Source organism: Chiloscyllium punctatum, chromosome 12, assembly GCF_047496795.1.
Source record: "Chiloscyllium punctatum isolate Juve2018m chromosome 12, sChiPun1.3, whole genome shotgun sequence".
NCBI classification, from domain to species: Eukaryota; Metazoa; Chordata; class Chondrichthyes; order Orectolobiformes; family Hemiscylliidae; genus Chiloscyllium; species Chiloscyllium punctatum.
In genome coordinates this window covers 23358762-23378776 of record NC_092750.1, presented here as the reverse complement: position 1 = coordinate 23378776, position 20015 = coordinate 23358762, and the positions used below count along the sequence as shown (strand labels likewise).

At 39.4% G+C, this 20015-nt stretch overlaps 2 protein-coding genes across 8 annotated transcripts in view; one reads left to right on the top strand and one right to left on the bottom strand.

The window, feature by feature from the left end:
• The window catches only part of cenpp (centromere protein P), a 353297-nt gene that overhangs the window by 220202 nt on the left and 113080 nt on the right, over window positions 1–20015 (top strand). The gene's annotated exons all lie outside the window — the stretch shown is intronic.
• aspn (asporin (LRR class 1)) overlaps window positions 1–20015 on the bottom strand; it is a 41293-nt gene that overhangs the window by 4534 nt on the left and 16744 nt on the right. Inside the window, exons 4-7 of the mRNA XM_072582118.1 lie at window positions 18153–18366; window positions 11351–11464; window positions 8012–8105; window positions 2628–2766 (exon numbers count right to left, since the gene is read on the bottom strand). Coding sequence (XP_072438219.1) covers window positions 2628–2766; window positions 8012–8105; window positions 11351–11464; window positions 18153–18366 — 561 coding nt within the window. The remainder of the gene's footprint in view (window positions 1–2627; window positions 2767–8011; window positions 8106–11350; window positions 11465–18152; window positions 18367–20015) is intronic.

Genomic DNA, 20015 nt, shown 5'->3' with positions numbered 1-20015 from the left:
CTTAATACCCTGTGGCCATACACTTTAACTCCCCCTCCCACTCTGACAAGGACATGCAAGTCCTGGGCCTCCTCCACTACAAACACTAGCCACCCGATGCCTGGAGGAAGAATACCTCATCTTCCACCTTGGGACCCTCCAACCACACGAGATATATGAGGATGTCACCAGTTTCCTCATTTGCCCTCCCCCCCACCTTATCCCAGATCTAACTTTCCGATTGGGCATCACCCTCTTGAACTGTCCTACCTGCCCTTCTTCCTTCCTACCTATCCGATCCACCTCCTTTCCAACATATCACCTTCATCCCCACCTTCATCTATCTAACTCATTCCCAGCTACCTTCCCCCCAGCCCCCTCCCATTTATCTCTGAGCCCCCTTGAGCCACCCCTCATTCCTGATGAAGAGCTTATGCTCAAAACATCGACTCTCCTGCTCCTCAGCTGCTGCCTGATCAGCTGTGCTTTTCTAGCACCACACTCTTTGACATAGGATTTATTTACATTTGGAAAAACTTGACTTGTTAGTAATAGGCAGCATGAGTTTGTGCACGGAAAGTCATGAGGGAAGCACAGTCGATTTTTTTTTAATATGGACTTTATTAAAACTTCTGATAAGGTATCTCATGGCAGGCTGGTGCAGAAGGTAGAGTCTCGTGAGATCCAGGGTGAGCTGACTAGATGGATTCAAAACTGGCTTAGTCATAGAAGACAGAGAATAGAGGTTGAAGGGTGTTTCTATGGAATGGAAATCAGTAAGTAGTGATGTTCTGCTGGATTGTTGTTTATAATATATATATATATATATAAAATATACAATCTGAAGGAATATTTAGGTAGTCTGATTAGTAAATTTGTGGATGACACCAAACTTGGTGGAGTTGCAGATAATGAGGAGGATTGCCAAAGGATATAGCAGGGTATAGATAGATTGCAGTTTTGGACAGAGAAACTGAGTGCAGTCCAGATAAATGACAGATGATACCTTTTTGGAAGATCAGATCAGGTGTGAATTATACAATAAGTGGCAGAACCCTTAGAAGCATTGACATGCAGAAGGATCTGGGTCTTACAGATCCCTGAAAATGGCAATACATGTGGATAATGTGGTCAAAAAAGCATACAACGTGCTTACCTTCATTGGCCGGGGCATCAAATATAAAAGTCGGCAAGTTATGTTACAGCTGTGCAAATCTTTAGTTAGGCCACATTTGGAATATTGCATGCAGTTCTGATTGTCACATTATCAGAAGGACGTGGATGCTTTGGAGAGGGTGCAGACAAGGTTTACCAGGATGTTGCCTAGTTTGAAGGAGTTGAGTAAACTCAGATTGTTTTCACTGGAAAGGCAGAGGCTGAATCGCAAAATTATGAATGACATAGATAGGATAGCGAGAGGCTTTTTCCCTGGGTGGAAAGGTCAACTACAAGAGGCCACAGATTCACTGTGAGAAGGGGAAAGTTCTTCACCTAGAGGGTAGTGGATGCCTGGAACATACTGCTGATGGAGGTGGCATGTTCGCACATTTAAGGCATATCGTGATAGACACGTGATTAGGAAGCGAACAGAGGGTTAGAAACCACACATAGGCAATAAGTAGCAGGTCTAAATAAGAATTACAATCAGTGCAGGCTTAGTGGACCAAAGGATCTGTTCCTGTGCTATATTGTGTTCTTGATGCTTACTTTGAGTTTCTCATTTCTGTGTCCTCTGTTTCCAAACATCTCAGGTGACAGAAGCATCAAGGACATGAACATATGAGATGCTTCAAAAAACTGATTTAACACATAACCAGAATACTAAACTGTAGTCCATATACTTAGATCAGCAGAAAGAAACATCATCTCTCAAAATGGACTCAAGTCAGTCTTGAATGAGATTAACAACAACAAAAGATAATCTGCAGATACTTATGAACTCGCTAGTATCTCACCATGTTGGATGAGGACTTTGGTGAGGCTACTTTTAGAATACTGCATTCAGTTCTGGTCTCCCTGCTATAGGAAAGATGTTATTAAACTTGAAGGATTCAAAAAAAGATCTACAAGGATGCTGCAGGATTTGAGCTATTGGAAGAGGCTGAATAGGCTGGGGCTTTTTCCCTGAAGTATGAGGCTGAGGGTGACCATGTAGAGGTCTAAAAAACAATGAGGGGCATTAGTGAATATCCAAGGTCATTTTCCAATAGTCGTGGTGGATAAAACTGGAAGGCATAGGTTTAAGGTGAGAGGGAAAAGATTTAAAAGGGACCTGAGGGGCAACTTTTTCATGCAGAGGGTGGTGCGTTTGTGGAATGAACCACCAGAGGAGGTGATCGAGGTAGATACGATTACAATGTTTATAAGACATCTGAATGAGTATGTGAACAGAAAGAGTTATTGGGTGATATGGGCCAAATGCTGGCAAATGGGACAAGATCAGTTCAGAATATCAAGTCAGCATGGCTGAGTTGGACCAAAGGGTCTGTTTCCATGCTGTATAACTAAATGAATATGACTCTATGACTGAGATTATTGGTTGTTTCATTTGCTGTTTATTCTGTTTTTTTACAAAATGCTTCAGTTGTTGCACAAAAGCAGGTAAAGAGAATTAAAGTAATAAATCAAAGGAACAATTTGTTATTTACCTGCAAATGCATCAGTTCCTTTATATCAGCAGGAACATACTTAACTTCATTGTTTTCCAAATGAAGCTGTCTTAATTTAGGAAGAAATGATAAACTTCCATTTTCAATCTCTTTAATTTGGTTGTAGGACAAGTCCAATCTGTAACATGAAAAGGAAGTGACTCTATATTCAGTACATGGGACATGCATTTCATAAAGTGTTTTATTCATTGCCTTATTACTGAGTCATACACTTTATACTTCTGTAGCTAGTTTAAGCCTTTTGGTGATGCTGTATCAGAAAATTTTAATTTCAAAGGTGTCATTACTTAACCTTTCACAAACTCAGCCTGGTGTCTGACAGAAGTAAACTATTTTATTTATTGATTTCAGCCTTCACCCTCTCGGTGGCACTGTTACAATGTAATAAGAACATAAGAAATTGGAACAGCAGCTTTTTTGGCCATTTGGCCCCTCCATCCTGCTTTCCCATTCAATATGATCATGGCTGAATCATTACTCCTAATATTCACTAATATGCATTTTCCCTGTAGCCCCTACTGACCAAAAATCTATTTTATCCTTAAACATATATAACGATTCTGTTCTCAGAGCTCTCTGTGAGAAGAAATTCCTCTTCCACTCAGGCTTAAATTGGTGCTTCTTCATTCTGAGACTGTTGTCTTATATTCTCCATTGAAGGTAAACATCTCTTAGCATCTTTCACAGGATATGAGTGTCACTGGCCACACTAGCATTTACTGCCCATCCCTCAATGCCCAGAGGATAGTTTTAGAGTTAACCACATTGTTGTAAACCAGGAGAAAGTGAGGACTGCAGATGCTGGAGACCAGAGTTGAAAAATGTGGTGCTGGATAAACACAGCAGGCCAGGCAGCATCCGAGAAGCAGGACAATCAACGTTTCGGGCATAAGCCTTTCCTGAAGAAGGACTTATGCCCGAAACGTCGATTCTCCTGCTCCTCGGATGCTGCCTGGTTTGTTGTAAGCCAGACCAGGTAAAGATGGCAGTTTCCTTTCTTCAGGAAATTAGCGAACCAGGTGGGTTTTTCCACCAATCAGCAATGGTTTCATGGTTATCATTGGATTCTTAATTCCAGACATTTACTGGAATTCCATCAATCCTGATTCCCAGAACATTGCCGGGGTCTCACAATTAATAGTCCAGCAATAATACCACTAGTCCATCACCTCCCCTGTCCAAGCCTCTTAAGAATCATGCAGGTTTCAATGAGATCACCTCTCATTCTTCTAAACAGTGGGTAGAGTCCCAACATGTTTAGCCTTTGCTGAAGACAATTCCCCTTTACTAGTGAACCTTCTTGGAAAGATAAAAAATATCTTTCCTTAAACAAGGGGACCAAAACTGTTCACAGCACTCCAGATATAGTCTCACTAAAATCTTGTAGATTTGCAGAGAGACTTCCCCACTGTTACACTCCAAACTCATTGAAAAACTGGCCAACATTCCATTAGCCTTCCTGATTATAAGCAGTACCTGTGTGCTAGCTTTCTCTGTTGCATACCCAAGTACCACAAATTCCTTTGTGTTGCAGCTTTCTGCAGTTTTACTCAATTTAAATAATATTCTGTTCTTTTGTTCTTCCTTCCAAACTGAACAGCTTCATATTTTCCCACATCATCTCTTTTCAACCAGATTTTTGTGGGCTATCTTACTGTGCCTCCTGAAAACTCTTACATGATACATCTACGAATTACATAAGAACATAAGAACTGGAAGTGGAAGCTGGAAATTCAGTCCCTCAAGCCTGATCCACCATTCACTACAATCATGGCCAACCTCTTGGCTTCAACTCCACTTTCCTGCCTGCTCTTCAGAACTCTTCAATATTACTAATTAAAAATCTGTCCATTTCCTCCTCAATGCTCTGGAATCCACCACACTCTGGGGGAGTGAATTACGCTGATTCACACCCCTTTGAGATTAGTCGTTTCTTCTTATCTCTATTCTAAATTTGCTATCCTTTATCCTGAAACCTTGACCCTTCAGTATAAATTACCCCATAATAGAAAACAGCCTCTCGATGTCAACATTGCCAATAAATTTAGATCTCCTATCATTCTTCTAAACGCTAGGGTTACAGGCCTCAACTGATCAATCTCTCTTCATTCGACAGTTTATCTCTCTACTTTTATCTATCCATTCACTGCATAAGCAGTGTTGAATTTGTGAAACACCACTTACCTTTTTATGAACTATGAAGTGAGACAAATTAATTTGTATTCATCTTTTTCAGTCTTGTATGTAATTTATTTTCCAGTTAAAATATTTAGAGATGTTTTGTGCCCGTTAAGGCTAGAAATGTCAGACCTGAGAAGTGAATGTTCTTTTGCACAATACTCAATATTTTAGATAAAAGCAAAATATTGCAGATGTTGGAAATGCTAAACAAAAGCAGTCTTTCTGTCTCCACAGTTGCTGCCACATCTGCTGACTTTCCTCAGCATTTCTTGTGTTTGTCTCACTTCATTAGAGTTATTTGTGCTTATTTCAATTTTCCATTTTCCAAACTGGCAAATTTCTTTTGTGTTGTATTTTGTGGACAATTTTGTTTTATAAGCTTAAGAATTCAATATTAATTTCTTCAATTCATCCCAATTATAGCATTTGTAACTTCGTCCACACGCATGCAGTTACATTTGAAAGTTAGGAACATTTTCCTCTGTAAGCTTTGTGGAACTGATATAAAATTATTTGGCATTCACTGAGGAGCTCTTGTATAAAGCTGATATATGTATATATTATATAGCCCCCAAATATCAGAAACCCCAGAAAATGTTAGGCTTACCATTCAATTGGAAATTACTTCATTTTAAATGGTGTGTTCCGCCTTAATAGCTGCCATACAACCTTGAACCATTGAAACACTATACAAATATGGAGTCTTATCCTTTCAGGTTTAAAATAATGTGGATTTAATTAATTATAAACATAGAACAGTACTGGCCCTTTGGCCCTTGATGTTGTGCTGAAATTTAACCAACTTTAAGATGAAACTAACCTACATAACCTTCGCTTTACTATCATCCATGTGCCTATCAAAGAGTCGCTATATATCTGACTCCACTACCACTGCCGGCAGTGCATTCCACCCAGCCATCATTCTCTGAGTAAAGAACCCACTTCTGACATCACCCCGAAACTTCCTCCAATCACCTTAAAATCATGCCCCCTCGTGATAGCCATTTCTACCCTGGTAAAGAAAATCTCTGGCTATCCACTCTATCAATACCTCTCATCATCTTGTATACTTCTGTGAAGTCACCTCTCATCCTTCTTCTCTCCTATGAGAAAAGCCCCTAGCTTCCTCAAAATTTCTTCATAAGACAGGCCCTCCAGTCCAGGCAGCATCCTGGTATATCTCATCAGCACCCTCTCTAAAGCTTCCACATCCTTCCTATAATGAGGCGACCAGAACTGAACACATTATTCCAAGTGTAGTCCAACCAGGGCTTTATAGAACTGCAGCATAACCTCACAATTCTTAAACTCAATCCCCCAGCTAATGAAAGCCAACCCACCATATGTCTTAACAACCATATCAACTTGGATGAAAGACTCTGAGGAAACTATGGACATGGACCCCAAAATCCCTCTGTTCCTCCACACTGCCAAGAATCCTGCCTTTAACCCTGTAATCTGCATTCAAATTTGACCTTCCAAAATGAATCATTTCACACTATCCACAACACCACCAATCTTTGTATCATCAGCAAACTTACTCATCCACCCTTCTACTTCCTCATCCAAGTCATTTTTAAAATTCACAAAGAGCAGAGGTTCCAGAATAGCTCCTTTCAGAACACCAAGCTTCAGGCTGAATACTTTCCGTCTACTGCCACCCTCTGTCTTCTATGAGTCAGTCAATTCTGTATCCAGACAGCCAAATTTCCCAGTATCCCATGCCTCCTTATTTTGTGAATGAGCCTACCATGGGGAACCTTATCAAACCCCTTGCTAAAATCCCTATACACCACATCCAGTGCTCTACCTTCATCAGCGCGTTTTGTCATATCCTCAAATAATTCACTAAGGCTTGTGAGGCATGACCTGCCCCTCACAAAGCCATGCTGACTATCTCCAATCAAACTATGCTTTTCCAAATAATCATCAATCCCGTCTCTCAGAATCCTGTCCAATAATTTGCCCATCACCGATCTGTAATTCCCAGGGTTATTCCTATTCCCTTTCTTGAACAAAGGAATAACATTTGCCACACCCCAATCATCTAGTGCCAATCCCAGTGAACAGTGAGGACACAAAGACCATCGCCAAAGGTGCAGCAATGTCTTTCCTCACTTCGTGTAATAACCTTGTTTATATCCCATCTGGCCAGTGTTTTTAAGACTTCTAAAAAAATTTCTTCTAAAAAAATTTCTTCCGAGCTGTTTTATCTCTTGAACCCTTCTTTGCTTCCTGTACATGATTTTGAATTGAATTACAAATTACACCTAGAGTTCATCATGCTTAAACTTGCCTACATACTTCTGCTAAGCTTTTGCACTGCAATTTGTGGTAATTAAAAGGTTAGAACATGATCAGGGTCTGTGGGAACAGCGAAAACAAGATTGTGTCAATTAATGAGATTAAAGAATCCTTAATGTGGTCCAAACCATACTACTTGCACTCCCTGGTTGAGCAGCATGGTTTGTACCTCATTAAAGATTATTTAATCTCATTAAACAATATACTATTATTTTCCCTGTTCTCACAGACACTGAATCATGGAGATTGCAACTGGTCAAACAGCATCCATGGAGAGAGAGCAAGCTAACATTTTGAGCCTCGATGACTCTTCATCAGAGCTGAATTGAAGTGTGGAGGGGACAGTATTTATGTTATAGTTTGGGAGTGGGGAAACACTGGGAGATAGTGGGTGAAGGCACCAATGAAGAAAAGATAATGATAATCAGTATCCCCTGTTCCCTCTGCACTTTACTTTAGCTCTGATGAAGAGTCATCTAGACTCAAAACATTAGCTTGCTTTCTCCATGGATGCTGTCTGGCCCGCTGTGATCTCCAGCATTTATTGTTTTCAATACAAATTCCAGCATCTGCAGTAATTTGTTCATAGACCCTGAATCATGTTCTAATCTTTTAATTACCACAAATTGCACTGCAAAAGCTTACCGGAAGTATGTAGACAAGTTTAAGCATGATGAACTGCAGGTATAGTTTGTTCACTGCTGACTGCAATTTCTGGGCCATTGTGCTTAATCCATACTGCTTTCCATTCTCTTCCTTCTCCAGTTAAGTTGGTTGTCTGGTTTTCTTTTTCATTTCTCAGATTGCAAATACATTCAAAATGACATCTCTAATGAATTGGCATCACATTTAATTTTATTTAAAAGAAAACCCATTACCTGCGCAAATCTTTGTATCGCCTAAAATCCTCTAATTCCAGTGATACAATCTTATTGTGATCAAGGTACAGCTCATGCAATTTGGATGGTAAATCTGAGAGGATAAATTAAGGATAATTAGTATGAATAATCTCAAATATAGTTGGTCAAGTGTAAATAATTTCATAACACTTTTGACATCAAACTGAGGTAAGGCATAACTTTGAAATGGAAGCATTGAAATGTGTCTTCATCAGAGATTTTTGAAAGGGTGCATGGTCATTCAATAGCTCAAGTTCTCTGATGAGCTACTTGTATTGAAAAGTATGTCACTGTTGGATACCATACCTAAAGTACAATCTGTGTTTTAAAAGGTTCTGTGATGGAATTAGCAGAAAACTAGACTAGTTTGAGATGACACCAAGTAAACTTTGTTTAAAGTTTGTACTTGGAGGAAAACAAGTGACATCTTTATACAGTTGAAGAGGATGGAGAAATATACATTCATGTTAGACTGTTTATTGATCATTCTCCAATTCTCATTAAGTAAAAACAACTTGATAGAATAAAAAATATAGAGCTCTCAATTTTCAAGATATTCAGTCAGGCTTCCAAAGTGAAGTAAGTTATATGCCAGCCTGTGATTTTTTTAGGAGTTGAAGTACAAAATAAATATTTCTGTGTCATAATGTTTGTGTCTCACCATTAATTATCTAATGCTCAGTGAAAGAGAGTGAAGTACAGATTGTTAAGAGTATGCAGATGAAAATACTTTGAACATAATTCAAGAAAGAGTTTTATTCTTCTCATATCCCTCCAAACCTCTCCTATTCATATATCCATCCAGATGCTTTTTAAATGTTGCAATTGTACCAGCCTCCACCATTTCCTTTGGCAGCTCATTCCATACATGTACCACCCTCTATGTAAAAAGGTTGCCCCTTAGGTCTCTTTTCTATCGTTCCCCTCTCACCTTAAACCTATGCCCTCTAGTTCTGGATTCCCCCACCCCAGGGAAAAGACTTTGTCTATTTATCCTATCCATGCCCCTCATGATTTTGTGAACCTCTATCAGGTCACCCTTCAGCCTCCGATGCTCCAGGGAAGACAGCCCTAGCCTATTCAACCTCTACCTCTGATTCTATGACTCTAGATGTAAAAACTCTCTAAGGGCTTTGGGTGACTTCTGTAATGAAATTAGTAGAGAACTAGCCTAGTTTGAGGTCACGCCAAGTAAACTATATTTAAAATTGATACTTGGAGGGAAACAAGTAACATCTTTGTGGTTGAAGAGGATGGAGGAATATATATTCATGTTCTACTATTGGGATTACATACCTTTCTTGGATACTTGTCACAGATATAACATCTGTTATGAAGTAATTGTACATTAACTCAAACTGGGATATTTCGTGTGAACAAACCTATTTTTTTTAAAATCCCATTGGAGAAGAATATATAATTTGCTGTTTCATAGCCAAAAAATGTTTTGCTTTTGCCTCTTTGGCATAGAGTTCCTGAAATGGATGTTGGGTTTTCTTTGACTGGCTAAGGTGTTAGATGAGCTATCAAATGTTATAAATTTAATTAATTTGTTAATTTGTAAACTAGCCGCAAGTTAAGCTGCCAGACTTCTGCAATTAAATAAATAGTTTTCTCAAGACTTCATAAAGAAAAAAGTATTTACATTTTTGTAGCGCTTTTCGCTGCCACCAGATGTCTCAAAGTACTTTGCAGCCAATGTAGTTGTTTTAAAGTATAGTCACCATTGTAATGTAGGAAATGTGGCAGCAAAATCCCTCAAGCAGCAATGTGCAAATGATCTAATCGTCTGCATTTTTATCATGTTGATGGAGTGATAATTGCCCACGATACAGTGATAACACCTCTACTCTTTTATGAAATTATGCCCAGACCTTTTACACCATTTGATCAGGCAGAGAGGGCCTCCATTTTATGGTTCATCCCAAAGATGGCACCTTCCTAAATACTGCATTAGGTGTTAAATTAGTTTCCGCTGCTTTCACCCTGCATTGAAATTTAAACTCACTCACAACTTGAGAGGGGAGTATGTAGCCAACTGAGCGACAGTTGATAGAATGTACCATCCATATCAGCCTCATCTGCGTGTAAGACTGAAGCACTTGGATTTTTTCCCTTTCACATTAGAATTTACACCTATTTTACATCTTTATCCAGCACTTAGTAGAAGCAAATTACTGCAGATGCTGGAAAGGTAACAAGAAAGGTTACAAAAACGTTGGAGATCACAGCAGACAAAAAAATACTGCAGATGCTGGATTCCAAAATAGCCAGGCAGGAGGCTGGAAGAACTCAGCATCAGGAGGTGCAGAAGTCGACGTTCTGGGTGTAACCCTTCTTCAGGACAGGGGATGAGTGTGGGAGGAGCTGCAGATAAAGAGGGTAGGCGGGACAGGGTGGTGAAGTGGGGATAGGTGAAGACAGGTAGAGGGTACAACCTGGTGGGTCAGTGGGAGGAATGAATCTGGTAGGTGGCAGGGAGCAATGAAAAGGAAGGGGAGAGGCTAGCAAGGGAGTCGGGGGATGGGGAAGGAGGTTATTTGAAATTGGAGTCCTCCAGGTTGTAGGGCTCCCAGGCGGTCAGGCAGCATTCATGGAAAGTAAACAAGCAAATGTTTCGAGACTACATGACTCTTCGTTAGAGTTGAAGATCTCTCGCATTTTCGTTTCAGTGTGTTATCAACTCCTTCAGTTCTGAAGAAGTACTACCAGCCTCAAAACAATAATTAAGTTTCTCTCCCAACAAATGCTGCCAGACATTTTCAGTTTTGCCAGCATTCTCTGTTTTTTGAAGACTTGCATTGTCTGATTTGCCTAACTTTTTCCCTACGATCCACTTTCCACTGTTGCATCATTTTAAGTGATTTATTGGTGATATGTGTAATTTTAGTTGCTGGATTACTCTCTGTTGCAATGAATTGATCAAACCTCATGAAAGTCTCTTTGTTAATATTTGCAAATTACTGAAATACATAATTTTGGAGATCGTCACAAGACAAAGGTACAGTTTCTGGATACAGAAAGCCATTTAGAAACAGCTGAAACTTTGTCCTTTTGGCTTGTGGTGTTAGTTAAAAAAAGACCTCAGTTGGCTGAGGTTACTTTGGAGGACCCTCCTTCTCAACCTTGCCTGAGGTGTGCTGATCTTCATCTAATGAGAGAGCATCTAACCCCCATCTAATGAGAGAGCAGCCCTTTGGTCTGATAAGACCTTTACCTTTACTTTTAAAAGAAACTTGATTTAACCCTTTGAAACCCTACATACACATTGCTGCATAAAATATACAAATACTAAATAAAATAATCAAATCAACTTACTCTTGGGAACCGAAGTTAAATTTGCCTGTGAAATTCGTACATAAATCAGTCTCAATAGCCCATCAAAAGCATCAGGTTCCATGCCAGTTGTATCAAGTGGATTTCCACTCATTTCTGCAATTCAAAGTATTTGTTATTAACAGTTTGTGCCTTCATACATAATCATTGCTTTTCATGATATATTTGAAAGATTCTCATATCCCTCTAAATCCTCTGATTCATATGCCCATCCAGATGCCTTCCAAATGTTGTAATTGTACCAGCACCCATTATTTCCTTTGGCAGCTTGTTCCATACACGCACCACGCAGTGTGTGAAAAGGTTGCGCCTCAGGTTCCTTCTAAGTCTTTCCCTCTCACCTGAACCCTATCCCCTCTAATTTTGAACTCCCCAAGCCTGGGGAAAAGACCTTGGCTGTTCACCTTATCCATGTCCCTCTTTATTTTGTAAACCTCTGCAATGTCACCCCTCAGCCTCCGACGCTCCAGAGAACATAGCCCCAATTTATTCAATTTTGGCAAATGGGACTAGATTAGTTTAGGATATCTGGTCAGCATGGACAAGTTAGACCAAAGGGTTTGTTATGATGCTCTATGACTCTACTCTTAACAGCTTAATTTCCATAGCTGCCACACGATGAAGGGGGATAACAGGAATTTGGTAGGATGCAGAAAACATTTACGATAACCAAAGCAGGGATTAAATACTTCAGTTACATGATAGCTGAGAGGAAGATGGAGTTAAGGAGCGATTTGGTAGAGGTATTGAACATTATTAATGGTTTTGTAGAATATTTAAGGAGAAGTAGCAAAATCAGGGAATACAGGTGAAAGGTAATTTCAAAAAGAACTAAATGCGATTAATACTTTCTTTCAAAAGCTTTGGTAACTTTATCGAGGTTTATAAAATCATAAGGGGCATGGATAGGGTAAATAAACAAGGTATTTTCCTCGGGCTGGGGGAGTCTAGAACTAGAGAGAATAGGTTTAGGGTGAGTGGAAAGATTTTAAAGGGACCTAAAGGGCAACTTTTTCATGCAGAGCGTAGTGCGTGTATAGAATGAGCTACCCAAGGAAGTGGTGGAGACTGATACAATGATGACATTTAAAAGGCATCTGGATGGATATATGAATAGGAAAGGTTTAGAGGGATATGGAGCAAGTACTGGTAAATGGGACTTGATTAATTTAGGGTATCTGGTTGCCAAGGACAAGTTGGATGGAAGGGTCTGTTTCCTCTATAAGTCACTGTGATCTGGAATGCAATGCCTGATAAATGATATATGCAGAATTAATGATCATTTTCAAAGGAAATTGAATAAATACTTGAAGATGAAAGAATTGCAGAGCAGTGCCAAAGTGGAAGGGGAATGCAATGAATTGGATAGCTCTTTTAAAAGAGCTGAAGAACAAATGGCTCCCTTTTGTATGTTTCTAACACTCTGTACTTTGTTAAGAAGTGGAATTTAATCACCCTAGCTAGAGATGAGTTTGGAGGTAAGGGTTAACACTTTATTACACATAAAAATGCCTCACAAGAAAATTTCATAATGGTTTTCCAAAGAATTGTGAAACGTTATGATAAAATCGATTGGTGGAAATTGTTTCCACTGGCAAGAAGATTGTTAACCAAAAGGCACAGAAGTCAGGGAATTGGCAAAAGAAACAAAGGGGAGATGGAGAGAAATAGTTCTGCGATTCCGAGTTGATATGACCTCAAATATATTACCTGAACACCGATTCTCGATTGAAATTTTTAAAACTGAGTTAGATATATACTTTAAAGGAAACCGTGCCACAGACATGAGGAAACAGCCAGAGATTTGGGAGTAACAGGCATAACTCTTTCAGAGGCATTTCAGTATGTTAGAATGGTGGAATCTTACAGACTATAATGAAGTCAGTGAGATTGTTTTATTACTAACTGTTCAGCAGATGGTACTAACACAAGAGTTATTTGCAATCAATACGGAACATTAAAATGGACAAATAATTAAATGGGCTATAATGAATATGAGGGGTGCATGGTCTCCTTCTGTGTTGTCAATCATCCTGTGTTTAAATAATGGGAAATCGTCAAAGGCAACATAATGAGATAATGGGAAGATTTAAGCAAGTTAACTTAAGAGAGTTCCTTTGGAGAAAGTTAAGACAGATATAATATCATAGAAAAAAAATTCTGAGTTCAAATCCAATTTAAAAAAGTATCATATGAACTTAGTGAACTCAATAAATGGTATCCTGACAGGAAGCAATAGCCTAGTGGTATTATCGCTGGACTGTTACTCCAGACATCCAGGTAATGTTCAGGGGATCAGGGTTTGAATGGTGGAATTTAGATTCAATAAATATCTGAAATTAAGATGACCACGTATCCTTTGTCGATTGTCAGAAAAGCCCATCTTGCCCACTAATGTTCTTTAGGAAATGAAACTGCTATCCTTACCTAGTCTGGCCTACATTGTGACCTCAGTCCTACAGAAATATGGTTGACTCTTAACTGACCTATGGGTGGTTAAGAATGAGCAAGAAATGTTGGCTTAGCCAGTGATACATTTGTACCGTGAATGAATACAAAAAACAGCAACCTACCACTGAACTTAGAAAGAAGCATGAGCTGAATCCACCTTTAGTTCTGGGTAGCATGTGAAAATATAATTAGGACATTAAGTATTTTTCTCTTTTTATGTGTTCATTTTCATCATTTCTGCTGATAGGTGAAATTTAGCAAGGCTTAGAGATAGAAAAATATCCTCTCTACAGAAATGTAATTATAAAGTAAAACAAATACATTATTTGTAAAAAGGAACATTTCTTGGATAGATATTACATTGATTAGTTACCCAACCAGATATAGACAGGTTGAGTGAGGAGGCAAAATTTATCAGATGAAATATAACATGAGCAAACTTATCCATTTTGGTAGGAAGAATAGAAAAAAAGATGTGCTGTTTAAATGGAGAGAGATTGTTGAACAAGCTGGTACAGAGGGATATAGGTGTCCTGTACATGGATCACAAAATTGATATGCAGGTACAACAATTGATTAGGAAGGGAAATGGAACATTGTCATTTACTGAAAGGGAAGTGGGATACAAAGGTAGGGAAGTGGGATACAAAGGTAGGGAAGTTTACTGTTGCCCTAAAGGTCCTTGGTGAATCTGCATCTAAAGTACGATTTTCAGTTTTGGTCTCCTTATTTGAAACAAATATATAATTACTTTCGGAGCAGTTAAGAGAAGATTCACTCAACTTTTTCCTGTGAAAAACAGTTTATCTTATGAAACAAAGGGAAACAGGTTAGGACTATACCCATTGAAGTTTAGAAGAAAGAGGTGGCCTTATTAAACATATAAGATCTTGAGGGAACGAGATAGAGGAGATAACTAGAGCATGTTTTCTCTTCTGGGGGAATCTAAAACAAGAGAACATAGGTTAAGGACAGGACATCACCGTTTTAAGAACGGAGATGAAGGGAAACCTTTTCTTTCAAAAGATCTTTAGCATATGGAATATTTATCCCCAGAAGGGAGTGGAGACTGGGTCTTGAAATTTATTCTGGACTGTGACAGTCAAGGGTTTTGAGTGCAAGCAGGAAACTGGAACCAAAACCACAACCAGGTCAACAGTGAACTGGCTGAATGATACAACAGTCATAAAGAACCAAATGCCTTCTCCTGTTTTTAAGTCTTATGAGCCTCTGAGAACTGGAGGCCTAATTTATAAGCAAAAGTTCCTTTAAGGTATGCAGTCCTACTTAAGATTTATACTGCTTCTCTACTAAGGTCAGGATTTTAACCCCAAGACTGAATATCAGGATCCCTAATGAGAATATACATGAGATGGGCTAGAATTTATAAACTCTAGTTCTTGTCTTGAACCCACTGTATCACAATTAGGATCCTTGAAATTTTATTGTAGTAAATCATGCAATCAACAGGCATTTCACTACAAGCAGCAGGAAAACAGAAATGGTGTGAGCTGGACTCTGTGAAAGCTGAGAATGGGATGCTGCACAACAGACTGAGAACAGGGCTGCTGCATGGTAACTTGGGAGCTGGGCACTGTGCGGCAGGCTGGGAACAGTGTGCTGCATGGCACGCTGGGAGTGAGGCTGCTGTGTGGCAGACTGGGCGCGGGGCTGTTGCATAGCAGGCTATGAGTGGGTGTTGGTCAGAGCATTGAGTATAGGAGTTGGGAGGTCATGTTGCGGCTTTACAGGACATTAGTTAGGCTACTTTTGGAATATTGCATCCAAATCTGGTCTCCTTCCTATCAGAATGATGTTGTGAAACTTGAAAGGGTTCAGACAACATTTACAGAGTTGAAGGATTTAACCTATGGGGAGAGGCTGAATAGGCTGGGGCTGTTTTCCCTGGAGTATTGGATGCTGAGGGATGACCTTATAGAGGTTTTTAAAATCATGAGGGACATGGATAGGGTAAATAGACAAGGTCATTTCCCTAGGGTGGATAGTTCAGAATTAAAGGAATAGGTTTAGGGTGAGAGAGGCAAAATTTAAAAAGAACCAAAGGGGCAACATTTTCATGCAGAGGGTGGTATGTAAATGGAATGAGCTTGAAGAGAAAGTGGTGGAGGCTGGTACAATTAAAACATTTAAAATGCATCTGGATGGATATATAAATAGGAAGAGTTTGGAGGGATATGGATCAAATGGTAGCAAATGGGACGAGATTAGGTTGGGCTATCTCGTGGGCATGGACGAATTGGATGAAGGGTCTGTTTCCAAGCTGTACATCTCTATGACTCTATATCATAGTGTGCAGACGACACGAAACTTGGAGAATGAGACAAACTCAAATGATTCTTGCATGACCTGACCTGTCTATCGCCACTGTCTGGCAGTCACTAATTCTCTCTCTTCTTGCATACCCATAAACTGCAGAGGAAGCCACAACTATAAATTTTTGCCATTGATAAAAATGAAGTTCCAAAATCTGGATCTTGAGCTAACAATATCTAACGTATGTGGTTGTGCAGGACATGTGAACCACCTGGTTTCCATGTGGAACAGAATGTGTACCCATTGTTTTACTCCATTTGCTTTGTCATCCCTCTGTTTGTCAAAGGATTAGATTTACTTGTCAATCAGCTAATTCTCCTGTCGCTGGCTAGGTGTTCAATTGGAAACTGTTCTGGAGGAAGGGTGACTGAAATGTTGTTGCTTAACTCTAACAGTCTAAACATATCAGCTAAAATGAAAGATCTCTTTAGTTATACTCTCCCCCATTATTCAATTTTTATTTAGTCCCTGTATCAGCTGAAATAATATTTAACTCAAAAATTAATTATCAAATTGGCTTCATAGAGTCATAGAGATGTACAGCATGGAAACAGACCCTTCAGTCCAACCTGTCCACGCTGACCAGATATCCCAACCTAATCTAGTCCCACCTGCCAGCACCCGGCCCATATCCCTCCAAACCCTTCCTATTCATATACCCATCCAAATGTCTCTTAAATGTTGCAATTGTACTAGCCTCTACCACTTCCTCTGGCAGCTCATTCCATACACGTAACACCCTCTGCGTGAAAAAGTTGCCCCTTAGGTCTCTTTTATATCTTTCCCCTCTCACCCTAAACCTATGCACTCAAGTTCTGGACTCCCCGACCCCAGGGAAGTCTTTGTCTATTTATCCTATCCATGTCCCTCATAATTTTGTAAACCTCTAGAAGGTCACCCCTCAGCCTTCGGCCCTCCAGGGAAAACAGCCCCAGCCTGTTCAGCCTCTCCCTGTAGCTCAGATCCTCCAACCCTGGCAACATCCTTATAAATCTTTTCTGAAACCATTCAAGTTTCACAGCATCTTTCTGATAGGAAGGAGACCAGAATTGCATGCAATATTCCAACAGTGGTCTAACCAATGTCCTGTACATCTGCAACATGACCTCCCAACTCCTGTACTCAATACTCTGACCAATAACGGAAAGCATACCAAACGCCTTCTCCACTATCCTATCTACCTGCGACTCCACTTTCAAGGAACTATGAACCTGCACTCCACAGTCTTTTTGTTCAGCAACAGTTCCCAGGACCTTACCAATAAGTGTAAAAGTCCTGCTGTAATTTGCTTTTCCAAAATTCAGCACCTCACATTTAGCTAAATTAAACTCCAACTGCCACTCCTCAACCCATTGGCCCATCTCATCAAGATCCCGTTGTACTCTGAGGTAACCTTCTTCGCTGTTCATGACACCTCTAATTTTGGTTTCATCTGCAAAATATACTAACTATACCTCCCATGTTCACATCCAGATCATTTATATAAATGATGAAAAGCAGTGGACCCAGCACCAATACTTGTGGCACACCACTGGTCACAGGCTTCCAGTCAGGTTCCATGCATACTGAGGTCTGGATCATTACTATATAACACAAACAGCAAGGGTTAACCTGACAAACTTGTTGAGTCTTCTTACATTTGTGTTTTTATTTGATTCCTAGCTTGTGCAGCACTTTTACAGAAAATACATATGTAAACCTTAAATTACTAGTCTTAATTTTAAGTCCATTTTCCATGCATGAAGAGCTAATTTAGTCCAGTGTTTCCAGATGAAAGGTACTGTATTTGATAACCACAGAACTGCATGAGATTCCCTCATGGCCAAATGATGTATAGGCCCCATTTGAAAATTTGTGATCTGTAAATGTACATTCTAACAGCAAAAACAACTGAGGTAAAGCTGGCATTCATGTATTTAAATGTAGTCAAAGCCAATTTAAAGAGATCACGAGAATGGATTAGTTTTACTAGAGTTTCTGTTTACACAAACAAACTTACCTAAAACGTGTAAAAACTTCATTCCTTTAAAAGCTTGCTTTTGTATTTTCTTAATTTTGTTATCATCAATTCTTAGTTCCACAAGAGATTTTGGTAAATGAGTTGGAATCTGAGGTAGCAAGTTCCAGGAAAGGTGAAGCAATTTCAAATGTTTCATGGACTGGAATGCCTTTGGATGGATTTTGGTTATCTGATTGTTAATCAGAAAAAGTGCCTAGGTGGGATAAAAGATAAATAGTCTTCATACACAATAAGATTCATTTTATTGTTAGCTACTTGAAAATATTGTGCTAAAACAGTGCTATATCAACAGGATGAACAACTTCGAAACAAATGTAGACTTAATATTATTTCAGTAGTTTTCAGCAGCACAGAAACAGATCCTTCAGACCAACTAGTCTATGTTGACGAAGTTTCCCAAGCTCAGCTCGTCCCACCTGCCTGTGTTTGGCCTATATCCCTCCAAACCTTTCCTATTCATGTACTTATCCAAATGTCTTTCAAATGTTATAACTGTACCTGCATCCACCACTTCCTCTGGCAGTTTATTCCACATAGGAACCACTCTCTATGTGAAAAAAAAAATGTTGCCCCGATGTCCTTTGTAAAAGTTTCTCCTTTTACCTTAAAAATATGCCCTCTAGTTTTGAACTCCCCCACCTTGGGGAAAAGACCCTCACTATTCACCTTATCTATGCCCCTCATGTCTTTATATAACAATGCAATGAATTAACATTTTGGCTGCACACCAACATTTGAATCACTCCTTACTGGATAAGATAAAAAGCTTACTGTCTCAGTCTTGGGTTAAATCCATAACATCTTCTAACTTTTATAAATAAAGACATATATAGAAGTACTTAATTTGGTGACAAATTTCCCAAAGTGATTGAAAGACCAATAATCTCAATTATTTCAATTGTTTCAGATTTACATTATATGCAATATTTTGTTTTTATATGGCTCTCAAGTGATTGATGATTGCTGATACTCATGCTATCTTTACAATTTTAAGTGTATGGAAAAACAGAAGGACCACAACATAACCATTAGGAGTTCATAAAAAGTCAGAGAACCCTTTCCAAACTAAAATTAAATAATGGTGGCTAAAATAATCTGTTCTCAGAATAGGCAACAAAATCAGGTTTTACTACCTGCTCACTAGAGAAAGAATGAGAATAATATAATATTCAAGGGCGGCACGGTGGCTTAGTGGTTAGCCCTGCTGCCTCACAGCGCCAGGAACCAGTGTTTGGTTCCAGCCTTGGGCGACTGTCTGTGTGGAGTTTGCGCATTCTCCACATGTCTGCGTGGGTTTCCTCCGGATGCTCCAGTTTCCTCCCACAGTCCAAAGACGTGCTGGCTAGATGAATTGGCTGTCTTAAACTCCCCATAATGTTAGCTGTATTATTCAAGAGTAAATGGAGGGGAATGGGTCTGGGTGGGTTGCTGTTTGGAGTATCGGTGTGGACTTGTTGGGCTGAATGGCCTGTTTCCATACTGTCGGGAATCTAATCTAATCTAATCTAAGATGCCCCTGCCAAATGTCTGTTGAGAGGATAGGTCCAAGCTACTGGACTTTTTTTTTTGTTGCCTTTACCAAGGTGGTGGGGGTTTGGCATTGTCAACTTATAATAAGGTTGTATTTGCTGCCAACTGCATTGGTACTTCATATTTTATTTAGTTATTGCAAGTGGTTGTTCTGTGAATTTACTCTGACTGTGAAGCACTTCCTTCCTTAATGCATGATAATTAATTATAATCCCCATGTGGAGATAATGGCGCTGATATTTATGTGAGGTGAACTGGGGATTGGTAGGGATGTGGTAAGTAATAGAGAATTGGAACCTCTGGGCGGGAAAC